The following is a 16052-nucleotide window of genomic DNA, read 5'->3' as shown; positions in this document are numbered from 1 at the left end:
TGATGAAATCTGCAAATAGTTTGAGGGTATTTTACACTGTATACAGTCAATTATTTCACTGTCCAAGATTATTTCCATTACTAAGATTGACAGTGTTTCCTGCCAGAACAGAGTCATGGTTTTTGTGCCCAATTACCACACGGGTATGAAACTGCCTCCACGATTTTGGCCCCATACAGTGATGTTAGAATGAGGAGACATCTACAGTTCTGGGGGAGGTTTCTTGGGTGGGGAGTACTTGCCACTTGTACATTCCAGATTTTGATAAGAAATCACTGAACATTTACAGGATGAGTGGCTAATCCTTGAAGTTGATACTCTTCAAAAGAGGTGTCTTCCCTACAAATATTTTTAATCCATTAATTATAACAATTCGGATCAAGTTGTGAGAAAAATAGTATTTTTTTATGAAATTCCCTTCAAATGTATCTGTCAGTCCACCAAAGACAGTGGGAGACAATTTCTGAATTAAAATATTGAAAACAAAACTCGTATTTTGTCAAAGTGGATCATCTGTGCCCTCTCACCAACATCCTGCTGTTAGGTTTGAGTGACTGCGACGCACCAGGCCTCAGGCAAGTTTGCAGTTTGGAAGAAACGTGGACCCAGGAAAACTTTGTGTGTTGTTTCTCATGGTTACTGATTATTGTGCCAAGCCTTACATAAATTGTTTTTAATAATGCAGTTATTAAGAGAAAAAAGAGATGCCTAAAGCACCATTCAAAAAGTTTAGTCAGGGCTTCCCTGGTGGCGCAGTGGTTGAGAGTCCGCCTGCCGATGCAGGGGACACGGGTTCGTGCCCCGGTCCGGGAAGATCCCACATGCCGTGAAGCAGCTGGGCCCCGTGAGCCATGGCCACTGAGCCTGCGTGTCTGGAGCCTTTGCTCCGCAACTGGAGAGGCCCCAACAGTGAGAGGCCCGTGCACCGCAAATAAAATAAAAAAAAATAAATTAAAAAAAAAAAGTTTAGTCAAGTGCAGGTGAGTACACTCTCAGCTGGTGGGCACTGGCCCGGCCTCTGTCTCTCCTGACCAGGCAGCGCCAAACCTGGTTGGCAAACCTTGTTGGCTGGTGCTCTTATTGGACCAGTTGCTAAATATTTTGACTATCACCCCGAACTGGCCTCAATAGTTGTACACATAGGCTTGTATCAACAGGGAGCCCAGCGAGGTCTAACTATAAAATCCTGGGGTCAGAAGTCAACAGTTTAGATTGTGGTCTGAACTCTATCATTACAGCGGTGGATCATTCCAGAAGTTAGCTAATTCCTTTAATTCTTAGCATCCTTGCCTCCAAATTGGGGATATGAATATCCCTCACCTACTTGCCTTATGAGACATGTTGAGGTGAAATCAGGTATTAAATATGAAAGCACTTGTTTAAAGTTTTTTTATTAATTTCAAAGAAATCCATAGTAATTGTATAGCATTTAGAAAATGCCAAAGCCTAGGGTGTAAACAATTATTCATCTTCTCACCGTGTAAAGATAACAACATTTCAAAAATTTTCTTCTAGCTTTTTCTTTTTCTCACCTGTTAACATTTCAAAAATTTTCTTCTAGCTTCCACCTTGTAAATGGCCTTAGACACATACAGTATTAAGTGGACTGATGCTTTCTACAAAGGTTTTAGTTCTTTATTATTTTCTTTCCAAAAGATAATTGCTATGAGCATAGCAAATGGTGCTCATCCTGTTTATGATGCCACCATGCTCCTGGATTTTTATATGCATTTAACTCCCGGGCCATGCTTAACTCCCAGAAGGCATGGACCTTGTCTACTCTGTCAATCCCTAGGCTCCTAGAAAAGGAGACGTTGAAATGTTTGAATAAGCCCGTAAGAATTCTCCTTCAGTCACAATACCTAAGGCGATACCTGGGAATGTGCTAAATAAAGATCGCTAGGCCCTGTTCCAGAGGTTCTGAATCAGATTCTCCGCGGCTGGGCCTAGGATCCTGTATTTTTAATAAGCTCTTCGGTTTCTTCTTCTGTAAAATGGGGATAACAGTAGTTCCTCCCTCCCTAGGTAGGTGTGGAAATGGACGAGTTACTTTATGTAGAGTGTTTAGGCTACTGCCTGGCACTCAGCACTACATCAGTGCCAGCGTTACTACTGTTGTTACTAGAATATGATCAGCCAGTCATGAACAGGTGTTCTGGAAATAGTGTCTATCAATTTTCTCAAACTTCAGTGTGCCTAAAAATCGTCTGGTGAAAAAAAATCATCTGGTGGCTTATAAATGCAGGTGCTGGGGCCTTGCCCCCTGAGATTCTGATTTAATCAGGCTGATACCTCTCCAGGAATCTGCATTCCTTAAGGGCAAAAATGGAGAATCAGCAGATACACAGTAAACCAGTGATTCTCTCATTCACATTGCTAATCCCCAAGGCAAAGAAACTTGCCTCTCAGACTGGGGCTAAGATGAGGCTCGATTCAGATAAAGAGAGTTTTGGGGGTCATTTGATAGCATGCCAAGGAACCACTGGGACTCTTGGTTTCCTACTTCATCTGTGTCAGGGGCCACACTGCCTGTCTGGGGTTGGCTCACTAGGGATGAGGAAACAGCTGCCGTCTCTGCAGGCTGCCCTGAGTCAGCTAAGCCTGCCGCTCCAGCAGGGAGTGGCAGGCCTACCTCTCCCTGCAGCGGGGAGCTAGGCCTGAGCTCTTCTCGCCTAACCTGTCCTGCACCAGGGCAGCCTGGGCCAACTCACGCCAGCTCCAGGGGCTGCTGAAGACATGGCCTGGAATCCTTCCTGCCTCTATATCTGAAGATCAAGGGAACCACAGGTTGCTTGGGAAGGAAGTGTGTACATCCCTGGCAAGCCCAAGATTCCATGCCTGGGCAAGAATAGCTGAAAACCTTTAGGCCACATATATGTATCATGAAACCAGCCCAAAGTTGCTTGTGCTTCTGACCTCTGAAACCACCCCCAGAGTGCTTGAGATTTAAAGGGCAAACTTTCCAAAAGTGAAATGACAAAACTCTTGTTTCTCTTACGAACAGCTTTCCTTCCTGGGTTTCTCTACTTGTGATTATGCAAATTATACATTTAAGCATAATCAATACTTGTCTCTCCTGGAACGTGATCAAGCTGGGATCCATCCATAAACAAAGACATTACATAGTTAAGAGATAGGCATTTAAATGGAGACAACTCTGTCCTTACTCTTACTAAAAATTATTGCTTTTTATAGAAAATTAGGTATAGGCTATGTTATAATAAAGTAGAATTTATGTTTTAAAAAATGCTTTCCTTCAAACTCCTGTAATTTTTCTCCTTGTTCTTTAATCCAAGTACATGTACTTTCTTCTCCTAAAATGCCACATATATGGACAGACATCTCCAATGTTTGAGAAGGCTGGGGTTAGAGCACTGGTCTATGGTTCCTCCTCTTAGCTCTGGGTCCTGCATTACCAGGAGTCTCCTGGAGGTCTCCCAGGCATTAGAGTTGAAATCCCAACCCACACCTCCAGATTCTTTTGACAGCTACCCTTTAGCCTTCTCTTGGCCCTAGGGGTATACACTTGTGATATGATTGGTCTCCAGGAGGACAGATAGGAAAAAGGCCTGCACAGACTTAGGTAATTAAGTAAGGAATTCCAGGGTCCCAGGAATCCTGAGCAGGAGTGGGGATGTGGACAGTGGGTGGTTACATATCTTTGGAAGCCTGAAATCAAAATCCTGCTCTTATGGCCCTCTAAAGTGTAGGGTCCAGGGTAGGGACCTAGGTTGCCCTGGTCCAAGAGTGTACTGTATCTATAGTATCTATATAATGCCTGCGTGTATGTTACATAAGGGAATACCTTGGTCTGGACGTTCTGTCAACACATGTCCCACACAAATCTGTCAGAGATTTCAAGGTTCGAGGCGGCAAAAACTAGAGAGAGAACATTTTCTTTGTGTGGCACCTACTTTGTTTAGGCAGAGATACCTCTTGATGTTGCAGTGCAAATGTGATCATGTCAACTCCCTGCTGAAAGCCTTAAAGGGGAATAAGGGACTATTTATTTGGAAGTCATTGTATGAACTGGTTGTGTGATACTATTAAAAAACACATGTCAAAAGAATCTCACCAACAAAGATTCAGACAGAAGATTTGGAGGTGTCTAAGTCAGTCTCTCGCACTTTTCCTGCCCTGCTCGCCATCACATAGGTAGTACTCAGCACTTCCCTCCTCTGGAAACCTTCCTCAAGCTCTCAGTCCAGCCAGGTGCACCTCCTCAGGGCTCCCACGGCAATTGCTCCCCGCCCATCAGTCTCCGCAACGTTGTTGCACCCTAAGGTCAGGCCCTGTGTCTTATCAGCGCTGCCTTCCCAGGGCTCATCCTGGGATTTGGCACATGCTAAATTCTCACTACATGCTTCTTGCCTGATCACCAGCAGCAATACGGAGTTACTTTTATAGCTCTTTACTACCAGGGGCTCTAAGACTACCGAATTCAAGCAAAATTTTAACTCCTGAAGAGAGACATGGTCTGAGATTAAATCGAACACCTGAACACACAGCACCACAGACATGGAGACCATTGGGGGCACATATGGATATCACATGTGTGTACTCTGAAGTTTTTTAATGTCATTCATTTGTAAAGTTGACCTCAGGTTATATGCCTTTAAAAAGGGAAGCATTTCTTAAAAAGATGGCAATCACGCTTTTTCAGAAAGAACGTATACGCACCCATACACACACGTACTTTACCTGCAGATCTCAAAATTTTACCCTAACTGAAACTAGATTGAGGGTGCTAGCGAGACCTATCAGAAACTGTTTCTACTTATTTGAAATCTGGCATACTATTATCTATTTTAAGCAAGGCTAACTACATGGGGCAGATGTGTTACTGCCCCATGTAGTTAGCCTTGCTTAAAATAGATAATTATTTTATGAACATTATGGGAAACCAATCGTCTTTTGACATGAAACCATGGAAGATGTTATTTTTACCTGCAATCCAGGACTACTGGTAGAAATATTAAGCACTGGACAGTAATACCCAAGACATTAAAAAAAATACTGAACAACTGCAGGGGTCTGATAACTTTGTTAATCTTACTTAGAGGCATCTACAAAGGAACAACACCCTCAGTGGAGTAAGTGATTAGTCCAAACTGTAGTGAGCTCTGAGGGAATGCCCCTCCCGGCCTCGTTTACTCTGAAAATTTTCTTGGAAGAGTCAGGAAAAGAGGAAGCTTATGCAAAGGAGGAGGGTCTGATTTCTGCTCCTTCCACTTCCACATCACACCTCTCAGTTTCCGACCTCCTTCCCGCTCAGAAGGCTGTTTTTGCGTCCCAAGGCTAGGGCCTCAGAAGCAGATGCTGCTATAGCTGCAGCCCAGGTAGATCTAGTAGCTCAATTTGAAAGCCAGCAGCTTCTTAGTATTCTTTCCTCTGAACAATCGAATGACCTCTGTTGCCACCAAGGACTGAGGTCCTCCTCGCAGCTTCTGGGGCCCAGATCAGAAATTGTGCTACACGGTACAAGCTTGGGCCTCACCCTCTAGGGCAGCCAGACCTTCATAAGGAGGACTGGAGTCAAGAACTAAAGGATTTCAGAGGTTTCTCACAAGGAGAACTAAAACCCAAACTACAAAACTGCCTGGGCAACTTCATCTTTCATCTTGTTCAGAAAGATACTTGGTTCCCCAAGTTCATCCTTTATTAGAAATCTCAAAACAAATCACAAGCAAACTTGCTCTGTGCACTGTGCTCTGAATGGACATTTCACTACCTACCTACCTTCCATTCTCCAGCCCCATCTCCCTGGACCCAAGGTCCCTGCTCATCCGTAAGTGTTCACTGACTATGCTGCCAACGGTCTCATTTTTCTTTAAATTCACTTGCCTATATGAATCGTTGAAGGAGGCAATTAATCACCATTGAACATTGGAATTATTCAAAATCATTTGCATCTCAGCAGCTTTCTCATACTACAGCCTTACACTGTTATTTGACCTTTCCTGTCTTGTCCTCCCCACTAGATTGTCAGCCTCCTGAGGTGAGGATATGTCTCTCTCCTTTAATTTTCCACACAGTAGGTCCTTAAAATTACATTTTCTGAACACCCTGGGATGAGGGTAGGGGGTAGCTTGCAGGAACAAACAGTAATTAACAGCTCTTCCTTGCCCATTCTCCTTCTCAGCTGGGGCTGCCCTGAATGGAGCCATTAATAAATGCTCCACTCCCTGTTGATAATAAGTGTTAAGACTCCCCCAAGTAAACCAGGTCTGAAAAATTGTGGGCAAAACTTTTGAAGATCACCACAAGTCCAGGCATAAAGGGGGAGGGCCCAGCAGGTAGCAGTTACCAGAGGGTCTGTGAAGGTTATTATATATACATGCACACGTGCAGAGCCTGCCCCAAGGGCTCTAAGACTGGAGGAGGATTAATGGGACTAAATCACCTAAATCTGACAGACTTTCACGGTGGCAGAACCAGTTCTGAGCTTTCTCCATGCTCTTGCCTACAGCAGGGCCAAGCAACTACTCAGTTTAGATCCCTAAGAAGGGGCGGAACCTCTCCTCGGCTATTGGCCACCAGTACAACGATGTCAAAAACCCAAGCACGCAACAGCCAGGATGTCTTGATTTAGCCTCTTCTGACAGTAGCCCACCGACAGCTCTTGGCAGCCAGCCTTGTTGCTGCCCGAAACTTCCCGTAGAACGCTGGCAGGTTCCGTGCTGCCCCAACTTCTTGCAGGGGGCCACCTGGAAGAGCAAGTGTCTTAAAAACTAATAAAACGACTCGCGATCCCATTGCTTCGAAGCGACTGGTGTGCTCGTCTAAAATAAAAAGGTTTCTGTCTGCAAATCCCGTTTGCTCGCCCGGTAATCCACCCCCGCCCCCAGCCCGGCGTGTCCGACTCGTACAGCTGTTTTTAATCCCTACTTTTCTCACTTGGCGTCCCGGGCTCCGGTTGACCAGACGCGGAGCCACTTAGTGTTTCCTCCTCCCCCTACCGAGGTCTGTCCTCCCTCCGCCATCTCCTTCCCCCCACCCCCCCGCCTGCATCCCCGGGGGGCAGAGTGTGGGAAGAACGAATTTCCGCCCGGTTTGCTCGCCACTCGCAGACTTGGGTCCCTTCCGGACGCAGCCTGCACACCCCCGGCTCCTCCCGGGGCTGTTCCACCCAGGCCGCGCTACCGGTCCCGTACTGGGAGTGAGGAGGCGCGGGCTGCGGGGGCCGAGCCTCCCCGGCGCAGCAGCCAAGCCGCGCCCGGAGGAGCTCTTGGAAGGGCTCCCGCCTGCAGCTGGGGAATCCGCTGGCGGGGAGAATCCGTGCCAGGGAATCCAGCTCTCCGGACTCAAGCTGCAAACAAAAAGCTCAGGTCTTGCTCCCTCCCTCCACGGCCCCCCCGCCCCCGACGCGCACCCGGAGAAAGTTCTGCAAAAATGCAACAAGTAGCACCCGGAGCTCGCGGAGCGCCCTGCGCCGCCTGACTTGGCCAGGCAAAGCCCGCCTGCAGAGACCCGGGCCAGCCACCGGACAAAGGGCGGAGGAGGGGCTGGACGGCGCTGCTAAGTCCGAAAGAGGCCATTTAGCGACTCTGGCCAGGCCAAGGGGAATGCAGAGGAGACACAGAGCCGGCGGGCCAAGAGGACGATCGGGCCGCAGAACGCAGGGCGGGCGGCGATGGAGGCTGCCCGCGCCTTGCGCTTCCTGCTCGTGGTGTGCGGCTGCCTTGCGCTCCCGCCGCGGGCCCAGCCGGTGTGTCCGGAGCGCTGCGACTGCCAGCACCCCCAGCACCTCCTGTGCACCAACAGGGGGCTCCGCGCCGTGCCCAAGACCAGCTCGCTGCCGAGCCCGCAGGACGTGCTCACCTACAGCCTCGGCGGCAACTTCATAACCAACATCACGGCCTTCGACTTCCACCGCCTGGGGCAGCTCAGACGGCTGGACCTGCAGTACAACCAGATCCGTTCTCTGCATCCAAAGACCTTCGAGAAGCTCTCGCGGCTGGAGGAGCTCTACCTGGGCAACAACCTCCTGCAGGCGCTCGCCCCGGGCACGCTGGCGCCGCTGCGCAAGCTGCGCATCCTCTACGCCAACGGGAACGAGATCAGCCGCCTCAGCCGAGGCTCCTTCGAGGGACTGGAGAGCCTGGTCAAGCTGCGGCTGGACGGGAACGCCCTGGGGGCGCTGCCGGACGCCGTCTTTGCCCCCTTGGGTAACTTGCTCTACCTACATCTGGAGTCCAACCGGATCCGTTTTCTGGGCAAGAACGCCTTCGCCCATCTGGGGAAGCTGCGCTTCCTCAACCTCTCTGCCAACGAGCTGCAGCCCTCCCTACGCCACGCGGCCACCTTCGCACCGCTGCGCTCTCTCTCCACCCTCATCCTCTCGGCCAACAGCCTGCAGCACCTCGGGCCGCGCGTCTTCCAGCACCTGCCGCGCCTTGGCCTACTCTCGCTCAGGGGCAACCAGCTCACGCACCTCGCGCCCGAGGCTTTTTGGGGGTTGGAGGCCTTGCGCGAGCTGCGCCTGGAGGGCAATCGGCTGAGCCAGCTGCCCGTGGCGCTGCTGGAGCCTCTGCACAGCCTGGAGGCGCTGGACCTGAGCGGCAATGAGCTGTCCGCTCTGCACCCCACTATCTTTGGCCACCTGGGCCGGCTGCGCGAGCTCAGCTTGCGCGACAATGCGCTCAGTGCCCTCTCCGGGGACATCTTCGCCTCCAGCCCAGCCCTCTATCGGTTGGATCTAGACGGCAACGGCTGGACCTGCGACTGCCGGCTGAGGGACCTGAAGCGCTGGATGGGTGACTGGCACTCGCAGGGCCGGCTCCTCACCGTCTTCGTGCAGTGTCGCCACCCTCCGGCCCTGCGGGGCAAGTACCTGGATTACCTGGATGACCAGCAACTGCAGAACGGGTCTTGCACAGATCCCTCACCTTCGGTTTCCCCGACTGCCGAGAGCAAGCGGCATGCCCTACCCACAGCCCCGGGGGAGGAGGTGGCGCCCCCTGCAGGTGCCCTCGCGGAGGAGCCGCCGCCGCAGCCACAGCCACAGCCAAGGGGTCGGTTTCTGCCAGGGGTGACCTGGGATGGGGCCGCCAGGGAGCTTTTGAGTAACCGCAGCGCCCTAAGGCTGAGCCGGCGGGGCCCGGGCCTCCAGCAGCCGAGCTCCAACGCCGCTGCTGCCGCGGGCCCGGCGCCACACCCCCTGGACCTCCTCGAGAAGCCTGAGCGGGGACGTCCGACTCCGTCGGATCCAGCCCACACGGAGCCCACCCCGACGGCCACGCTGGGCTCTGCGCCAGCCGGCGACCCCTGGCAGCGCGCGGCGGAGCAGCACCTGGCTGCGCAGCAGCAGGAGAGCACCGCCCAGTCCGACGGCGGGGTCGGCCTGCCGCCGCTGGTATCCGACCCGTGTGACTTCAACAAGTTCATCCTGTGCAACCTGACCGTGGAAGCAGTGGGCGCCAACAGCGCCGCGGTGCGCTGGGCGGTGCGCGAGCACCGCAGTCCCCGGACGCTGGGCGGCGCGCGCTTCCGCCTACTCTTCGACCGCTTTGGCCAGCAGCCTAAATTCCACCGCTTCGTCTACCTGCCTGAGCGCAGCGACTCGGCCACGCTTCGCGAGCTGCGGGCAGACACCCCCTACCTGGTGTGCGTGGAGGGCGTGCTAGGCGGCCGGGTCTGCCCGGTGGCTCCCCGGGACCACTGCGCGGGGCTGGTCACCCTGCCGGAGCCTGGGAGCCAGAGCAGCGTCGACTACCAACTGCTGACCTTGGCCCTGCTGGCCGTCAACGCACTGCTGGTACTCCTGGCCTTGGCGGCCTGGGCGTCGCGCTGGCTGCGTAGGAAGCTGCGGGCCAGGCGGAAGGGCGGGGCCCCCGTCCACGTTCGCCACATGTACTCTACCCGACGGCCCCTGCGCTCCATGGGCACCGGCGTGTCTGCCGACTTCTCTGGCTTCCAGTCGCACCGGCCGCGCACCACCGTGTGCGCACTCAGCGAGGCGGACCTCATCGAGTTCCCGTGCGACCGCTTCATGGACAGCGGGGGCGGCGGCGCGGGCGGCAGCCTGAGGCGGGAGGACCATCTCCTGCAGCGATTTGCCGACTAGGTAGATCCGGGCCTCCAGGGGTGTGGAGACCATCTCACTGGCCTTGAGGAGGGGAGCCACCTCTCCGCGGGTCCCCGCAGCCCCCCTCAGGGGAAGATCTCATTTTATCCGACCTCTTTTCCCCCTTTTGTGCGCTTGCCAGAGAGGCCAAAGGGGACAGATGGCTAATTCTGCACCACCTTCCAATCCCAGTGCTCACTTGTGAAGTAAATGGATGGTATTGGTGGTCAAGAGCAAGAGTAGGGGACAAATGGATGGTGGGGTCCAGAGGTAGGAGGCCTTCTTAACGTGCAGACATTGGTGCAGCTATGAGAATGGATGTTTTTGGGGTTTTTTTTTGGCATTGTAATGCAGTAAGCTGGCCCCCTTTGGGATAGAAAAGGGTGCTCCTTGCTCCCTACGTGACCAGAAAGAGATTTGGATGCATGCTTTTTTTGTTTGTTCAGTGTCAAACAGAGGAGTTTTGTTTCTATTTAAGGAAAAAAGAACTTATTACCATTACAAAGGAGGCTTGGCAACTGACTCCCCTGGCCTGGTGGTCTCGGCCAAGAAGGGTGATGTTGTAAACAGGTGGTAAAGTTTAACACTCGCAGAGGAACTCTTTGTTGGTTGATAGCACATTCAGGAAAACTTAATGTTTAAATAATTAGAGACGCTATTTTTCTTTTTCAACAATGTGAAGAGCTCTAACATTTAACACACTGACCAATAAACTCAAGGACTATTTTAGTTGAGCCGGGCAGTTCAACTATTTTCCTTTTAACATTAACACCACAAAAACTTTTGCTGACCTTGGGGTTAACGAAGATTACATAGTTTCTCAGGAGAAGGCTGCATGCAAGACTTCTCTGTCAGGGTTGCTCCTGTGGCTTTTTAATTTTATTTTTTTAAACCTATATGTGGAAAAGGAAATGTCAATGCCAGACTCGATAGAAGAATGTAACGTGTACATAACCGATGACCCCATAGGGAATGGCAGTGTTCTAGTTCACTTACCACATCTCTGACAACCTGTCCAGATTGGAATAAATGTGATGTGGTACCTCTCACGTTTTCATCAGTGACACGCAGTCGACTGTGCCCTACTTCTCTTGAGTTGCACAGTTAAGTGATCAAGGTAATTTCCTAATAGGAAGTGAGCAAAAGGTGACTTGCAATTGATAGTATAATGTTTGATCATGTTATTGTCTTTATATGAAAGAGTAGAGGGGGAAAATGTGAAAAAATGTGCATCGGTGGTTGTATGTTTCTACTAAAACCAGAAGATTATGAGTACTTAAACCTCACTGTGAAATAATTATATATTTTGCAAATGAATCCCTCCATTACCCAGTGTTTTTTTTCCATGTTATTAAATCTTATCTTTTAGTTAATAATTGCAGTATTTCTTTTAAATGTTTTTGTTTTAAACTTAGGGTTAGGCTCCTTTATTTGTTCAGTTGTTTTCAGCTGTTTGGGATACTTTCATTCCCTGATATTTATGAAGTAGATGTTTATCACTAAATGTAGTGCTTTGGTTTACATTAATAATTTTGTGTGTGGTCAAAAAACGCAGTCACTTGGAAGATGTACAGGATGGTTGTATTCACCGTGGTTGTAGATTCATTGGCAGTGGGGTGCCGGGGAGGCCACTGCAAAGGTGCTAAGGCTAACAGTGAATCTTCTGTTTAGGGCCTTAAGCCCCCGAGGGTCCTGAAGACTCAGGGAATCTATCATAGTCCAGGGATCCTTCAACCCCATTCCACTCCTTTTATGTTTGGCCTCCACTGAGCCAGGCCTGCCGTCGTCCCAACAGCTGAGTCGGGACACAGGGATTTAAATGAGCTGATCTTTGTTTATGTTCAGATGAGTAAATGTCCAGACCACTTAAAGTACAGCTGTTTTTCTGGCAGTCTTATCTGTGGGGTCCAAACTTAATAAACCACAGGAAATAGGCTGTTATTCTTAGTTTGCTGCCAGGGCTTGCTTCAGATTCCAAGCATATTGGTACTTGGGAGAAGTGTAGTTGTTTGCTCTTATGTGCAACCTTTTGGTTATCTTGCACCTTTTGTGCTCCTAGCTTTTTCATTCAGAGAGCAATTGCATTTCTTAGCTCTTGCTTTTACACAGTAGTGTAATAAAGTGAGTCCCATTGAAAGTCTGAACAACACCTCTGGTTCTTCCCACCACCTACCCTTTCAACTGCAAAAATCACTGAAAATGCTTAATGCCTAAATCCATGTAAAAACACTTTCACTGGAAAGTCTTTCAGTGGGAAATGAATAAATGTTATACATTGTTATGTTCAGTTATGTCAATAAACCCACTTACTAATGGAGATGTTTTCTTGTTGGAGTTTCCAATATTTTATACCCTTCGTAATGGTACACTGCATTTTTCTACAGCAGTTTTCATCAAAGAAAATGAAACATAAGCTGGAAGTCTTTCCTCTTTCACTCTTTTAATTTCCATTTCCACAGTAGAGTGTGGACTTAATTTTTAAGAAATGCTGTGTGACCTTCTAGCCAAAGAAACAATGAGATGACTCTAAAAGCAGGTGGTCAGCTGTGGTGTGAAAATGCTGTTAAAACACCAGTGACAGCAAAATGATGGGTCTCAGCAGGATTCAGCTGTTTAAAGGACACTGAATTAGAAGTCAAGCCCTTTGACTCTCATGGTCAATGAGAAGGAATTACCTTGAACTGGAGGCCATCTTTGCCATTACGAAGTACATGAAAAATAAAACAACTAAAGAAAAAAAGAATAAACTTTGTAAGAGGTAGGAGTGTTCAATTAAAGAGCCATTGACACAGTCTGGAATGTGTTGGGGTCCTCGGCTCAGCCAGTAAGATTATTGCTTTCATGAGGGCAGATCGTTTTGTGATGCTGCCAGGTAATAATTAGCGTGTGATCAGACCACCTTCACTGATTTGCCAAACACCTGGTTTTCACCAGAAGTACAGTAACATGGGCAGCTACTGTATATTAAGAAACTATTACAATAGACACTGGATTACCTGGTGTTTGTACTTAACCACTCCCCCCTTTGCCTCTGAGAGTTGGGGATAAGTGATAATGAAGCATTCTCATGTCAGAAATGTATTCAAACTTCCAGACCATGACCCGGGATGAAGACAGATTCCTACCCAGCCTCATATCGTCATCATCTCAGAGAATTATAACATCACTAAGGTTCAGAATGATTTTAAAGTGGTGAAAGAATTTTAAGTCGTCTGAGATTGCATTCTTTCCATTTACCTAATCTTTGTGCCTTAGCTTCTGCAGCAGTAAAATGGGAATCCTGGGTCCTGACTCCATAGTGCAATTTTAAGGAATAAATGGGTAAAAAGTGTTAGCACCGGTTACAGGGCAAGTGTTCAATAAATATTAGATGTATTATTGGTAGCATGACAGTTGTATGATACATTTTAGAAGTTTCACGGACAAGGCATTCTGCCCTAACCAATTAGAAGATTCATGTAATGAGATTAAGGTGCCTCTCCCTTCCCCTTGTTTTGTTTAATTGAGGCTCTTCTATAATTTGGTGTGGAAGGATAGCTCTTGAAATACTTTCTCATTACTTAAAAAAAGGAAGTAAATATGCTACTACTTGAGCAAACTTTCCTATGTTTAGTAAACTGTTGGAGTAAGTTAATTCATCCTTTAGATAGGAACTAAGGCTGCGTAAATGGTCTTGCTTACATAGGGCCCCTCTTCCTGTTAATTTAGTGATAACATTTCCAAGTGTCCTTTTACTCTTAGTTTACTCAGAAGGATACTTTGCACACACAAGTGCTTTTTTCCTAGGGATTTCAGGTCACTTCGTCCTTCTCTATCATGTGGCAAATAGTGTTCTTTTCATTTTGCACAGGAGACTGAAGTATTTGGAGATTATACTTACTTATATTGACTACTGAAATAATTAGGAAAAAATGTAGCTTCTTGAAACCTGGTTGCTTTAACTTGAGGCAGACTACCAAAATATCCCATTACATATGTTTGAGAGATTTTAAGCTCCAGGCAGTGTGATTCCGTATGGACACAGAAACGTGGCTTTGTAATTTGGCTGTGAACTGGCATCGGACACTAGAGAAATAAATTGTCATGTGCCAACATTGCAAGCAACAGCATCTCCTGGCTGTGTAACTTCATAACATTTCTTTCAAACTCACCAAAGTTTTATAAATGCTAGCTCTGTGCCGTAGTTAATGCTGAGACAGGCAGCACTGTTGTATGTTTAGACCAGCTGTAGCCAAGTAGCAGTTATTCACCTTTCCAAGTTACAGTTTTTGATGAAGTAATGCTTACCCTACAGCTGACTGTATACTTAACTCTTAGTATATGTACACTGTACCATGTGCAGACATACTTTTAATGGTGACCACCCTCTTATTTCCTTTCTTTCTCAATTGTGTCTTTCTAAGGATTTTTATTTTAGGAAATTAAACTGAGTGCAAATAATAGCAAACACCCATATTAGCACCACTCAATGACAGTTAACATTTTGCAATGTTTGTTTTCAGCCTTAATAAATGTCTTTATTGACAAAACCCCTGATTTCCTTCCGCACACTCTGTCTTCTAAAGTAACTACCACTGTGAGTTGGATATGTGTCCTTCTAACAGTCAGTTCTCCTTATTCACAGAAGTTATGTTGTATAAGGTCACAGCAAACATTGAATTAGCAAATACTGAACCATTGCTCCCAGGAGAAATTCAGGGTTAGGTTCCTGTGAGCCTCTGGTCACAACATTTTCATCAACCTATCAATATATACCCTTATTTTATGTGTGTTTCTGTTTAAAGACACCTTATTTAATATATATAATTAATTTATTAACATTGAACTCATGCCCAACAGCACCATAACTTGTGCCTGAAGGAAGTGTATCTAACTTGTGTGTTTTCCCCCTAAGACACGTCACAGCCTTTCTGCACTTAGGGACATTAGCCTGCACTTCTGCACTGTGCTTGGGAGCCCTTTTAAACAGCAAAATTGCCAACAAAAAGCAGGAAAATGCAAAAAATGTGGCACTAAGAAGATTCCCTTCTTTTTATGGCTAAGTAATATTCCATTGTGTGTGTATATATATATATATATATATATATATATATACCACATCTTCTTTATCCATTAATCTGTTGATGGAGACTTAGGTTGTTTCCATATCTTGGCTACTGTAAATAATGCTGCCATGAATATTGGGGGTGCAGGTATCTTTTCAAGTTAGTGTTTCTGTTTTCTTTGAATAAATACCCAGAAGTGGGTAGCTGGATCATATAGTAGTTTTATTTTTAGCAATCTTTTGTCTTTTAAATGGTAACCACATCATGTGGTTGTATTGTTGATGATGGTGGCTTTGGGTGTGTGTGTTGAGGCTGGAAGTGGGAAGGGTTTCTTTTAAAACAATTTTAGTTTGATATTTTCTGGTTATTCTCTCTGAAGTGTTTTGCTCCCTTGCTTACATGTGCAGAATCTCTATATTTCTTCTTTAGGACTGCTTATCATACATTTAAACTGTACCTATTTGTGTGTCTTTTCTTACCTTTGCACACTTACTACTTCCCCAATTCTCAGGAAGGACTCCACAAAGAAAAAAGGGCTAAGTACATCCCTGGGCTAAGTATATCCCTGACCCCACCTGCTCTGGAACCACTTTTCAGAAGGTGTTGACCTCTGCTTCCCATCTCTTTTGAAAAACTTTCTGACACTCTTTGTGCCAAGGAAAAGGGTGACTTGCTCTGAGAAGAATATAGTTTGCTTCTTGGAAGATCTTTTATGTGCTCTTAGTGCTTTCACACACCTTGTTTGGTTGTATGCTTTTTCTATTTCTATTGTGATTGCTGGACACACACACACACACACCAATTTCTCTTTATTTTTGCCTTGTGCTTAATTCTGTTTAGGCTGTTCTTTCTTATACCTTGTTGGTGTCACTCATTATAACCATAGTACAATTATCAAGATCAGAAAAGTTAACGCTCATAAAATGCTATTGTCAAATCTA

The 16052-nt window shown here is 47.4% G+C and overlaps 1 protein-coding gene across 1 annotated transcript in view; it reads left to right on the top strand.

Moving 5' to 3' along the window:
• The first annotated feature begins 7052 nt into the window (after positions 1-7052).
• TRIL (TLR4 interactor with leucine rich repeats) overlaps positions 7053-16052 on the top strand; it is an 86587-nt gene continuing 77587 nt past the window's right edge. Inside the window, exon 1 of the mRNA XM_079931990.1 lies at positions 7053-10066. Within this exon, the coding sequence (XP_079788116.1) occupies positions 7634-10066 (2433 nt within the window). The 5' untranslated portion in view covers positions 7053-7633. The remainder of the gene's footprint in view (positions 10067-16052) is intronic.

The sequence above is a fragment of the Stenella coeruleoalba genome (genome assembly GCF_951394435.1).
Source record: "Stenella coeruleoalba genome assembly, chromosome: 9".
Lineage (NCBI taxonomy): Eukaryota > Metazoa > Chordata > Mammalia > Artiodactyla > Delphinidae > Stenella > Stenella coeruleoalba.
Note: the sequence above shows the minus strand (reverse complement) of the source record. Positions and strands in the feature narration are given on the sequence as shown.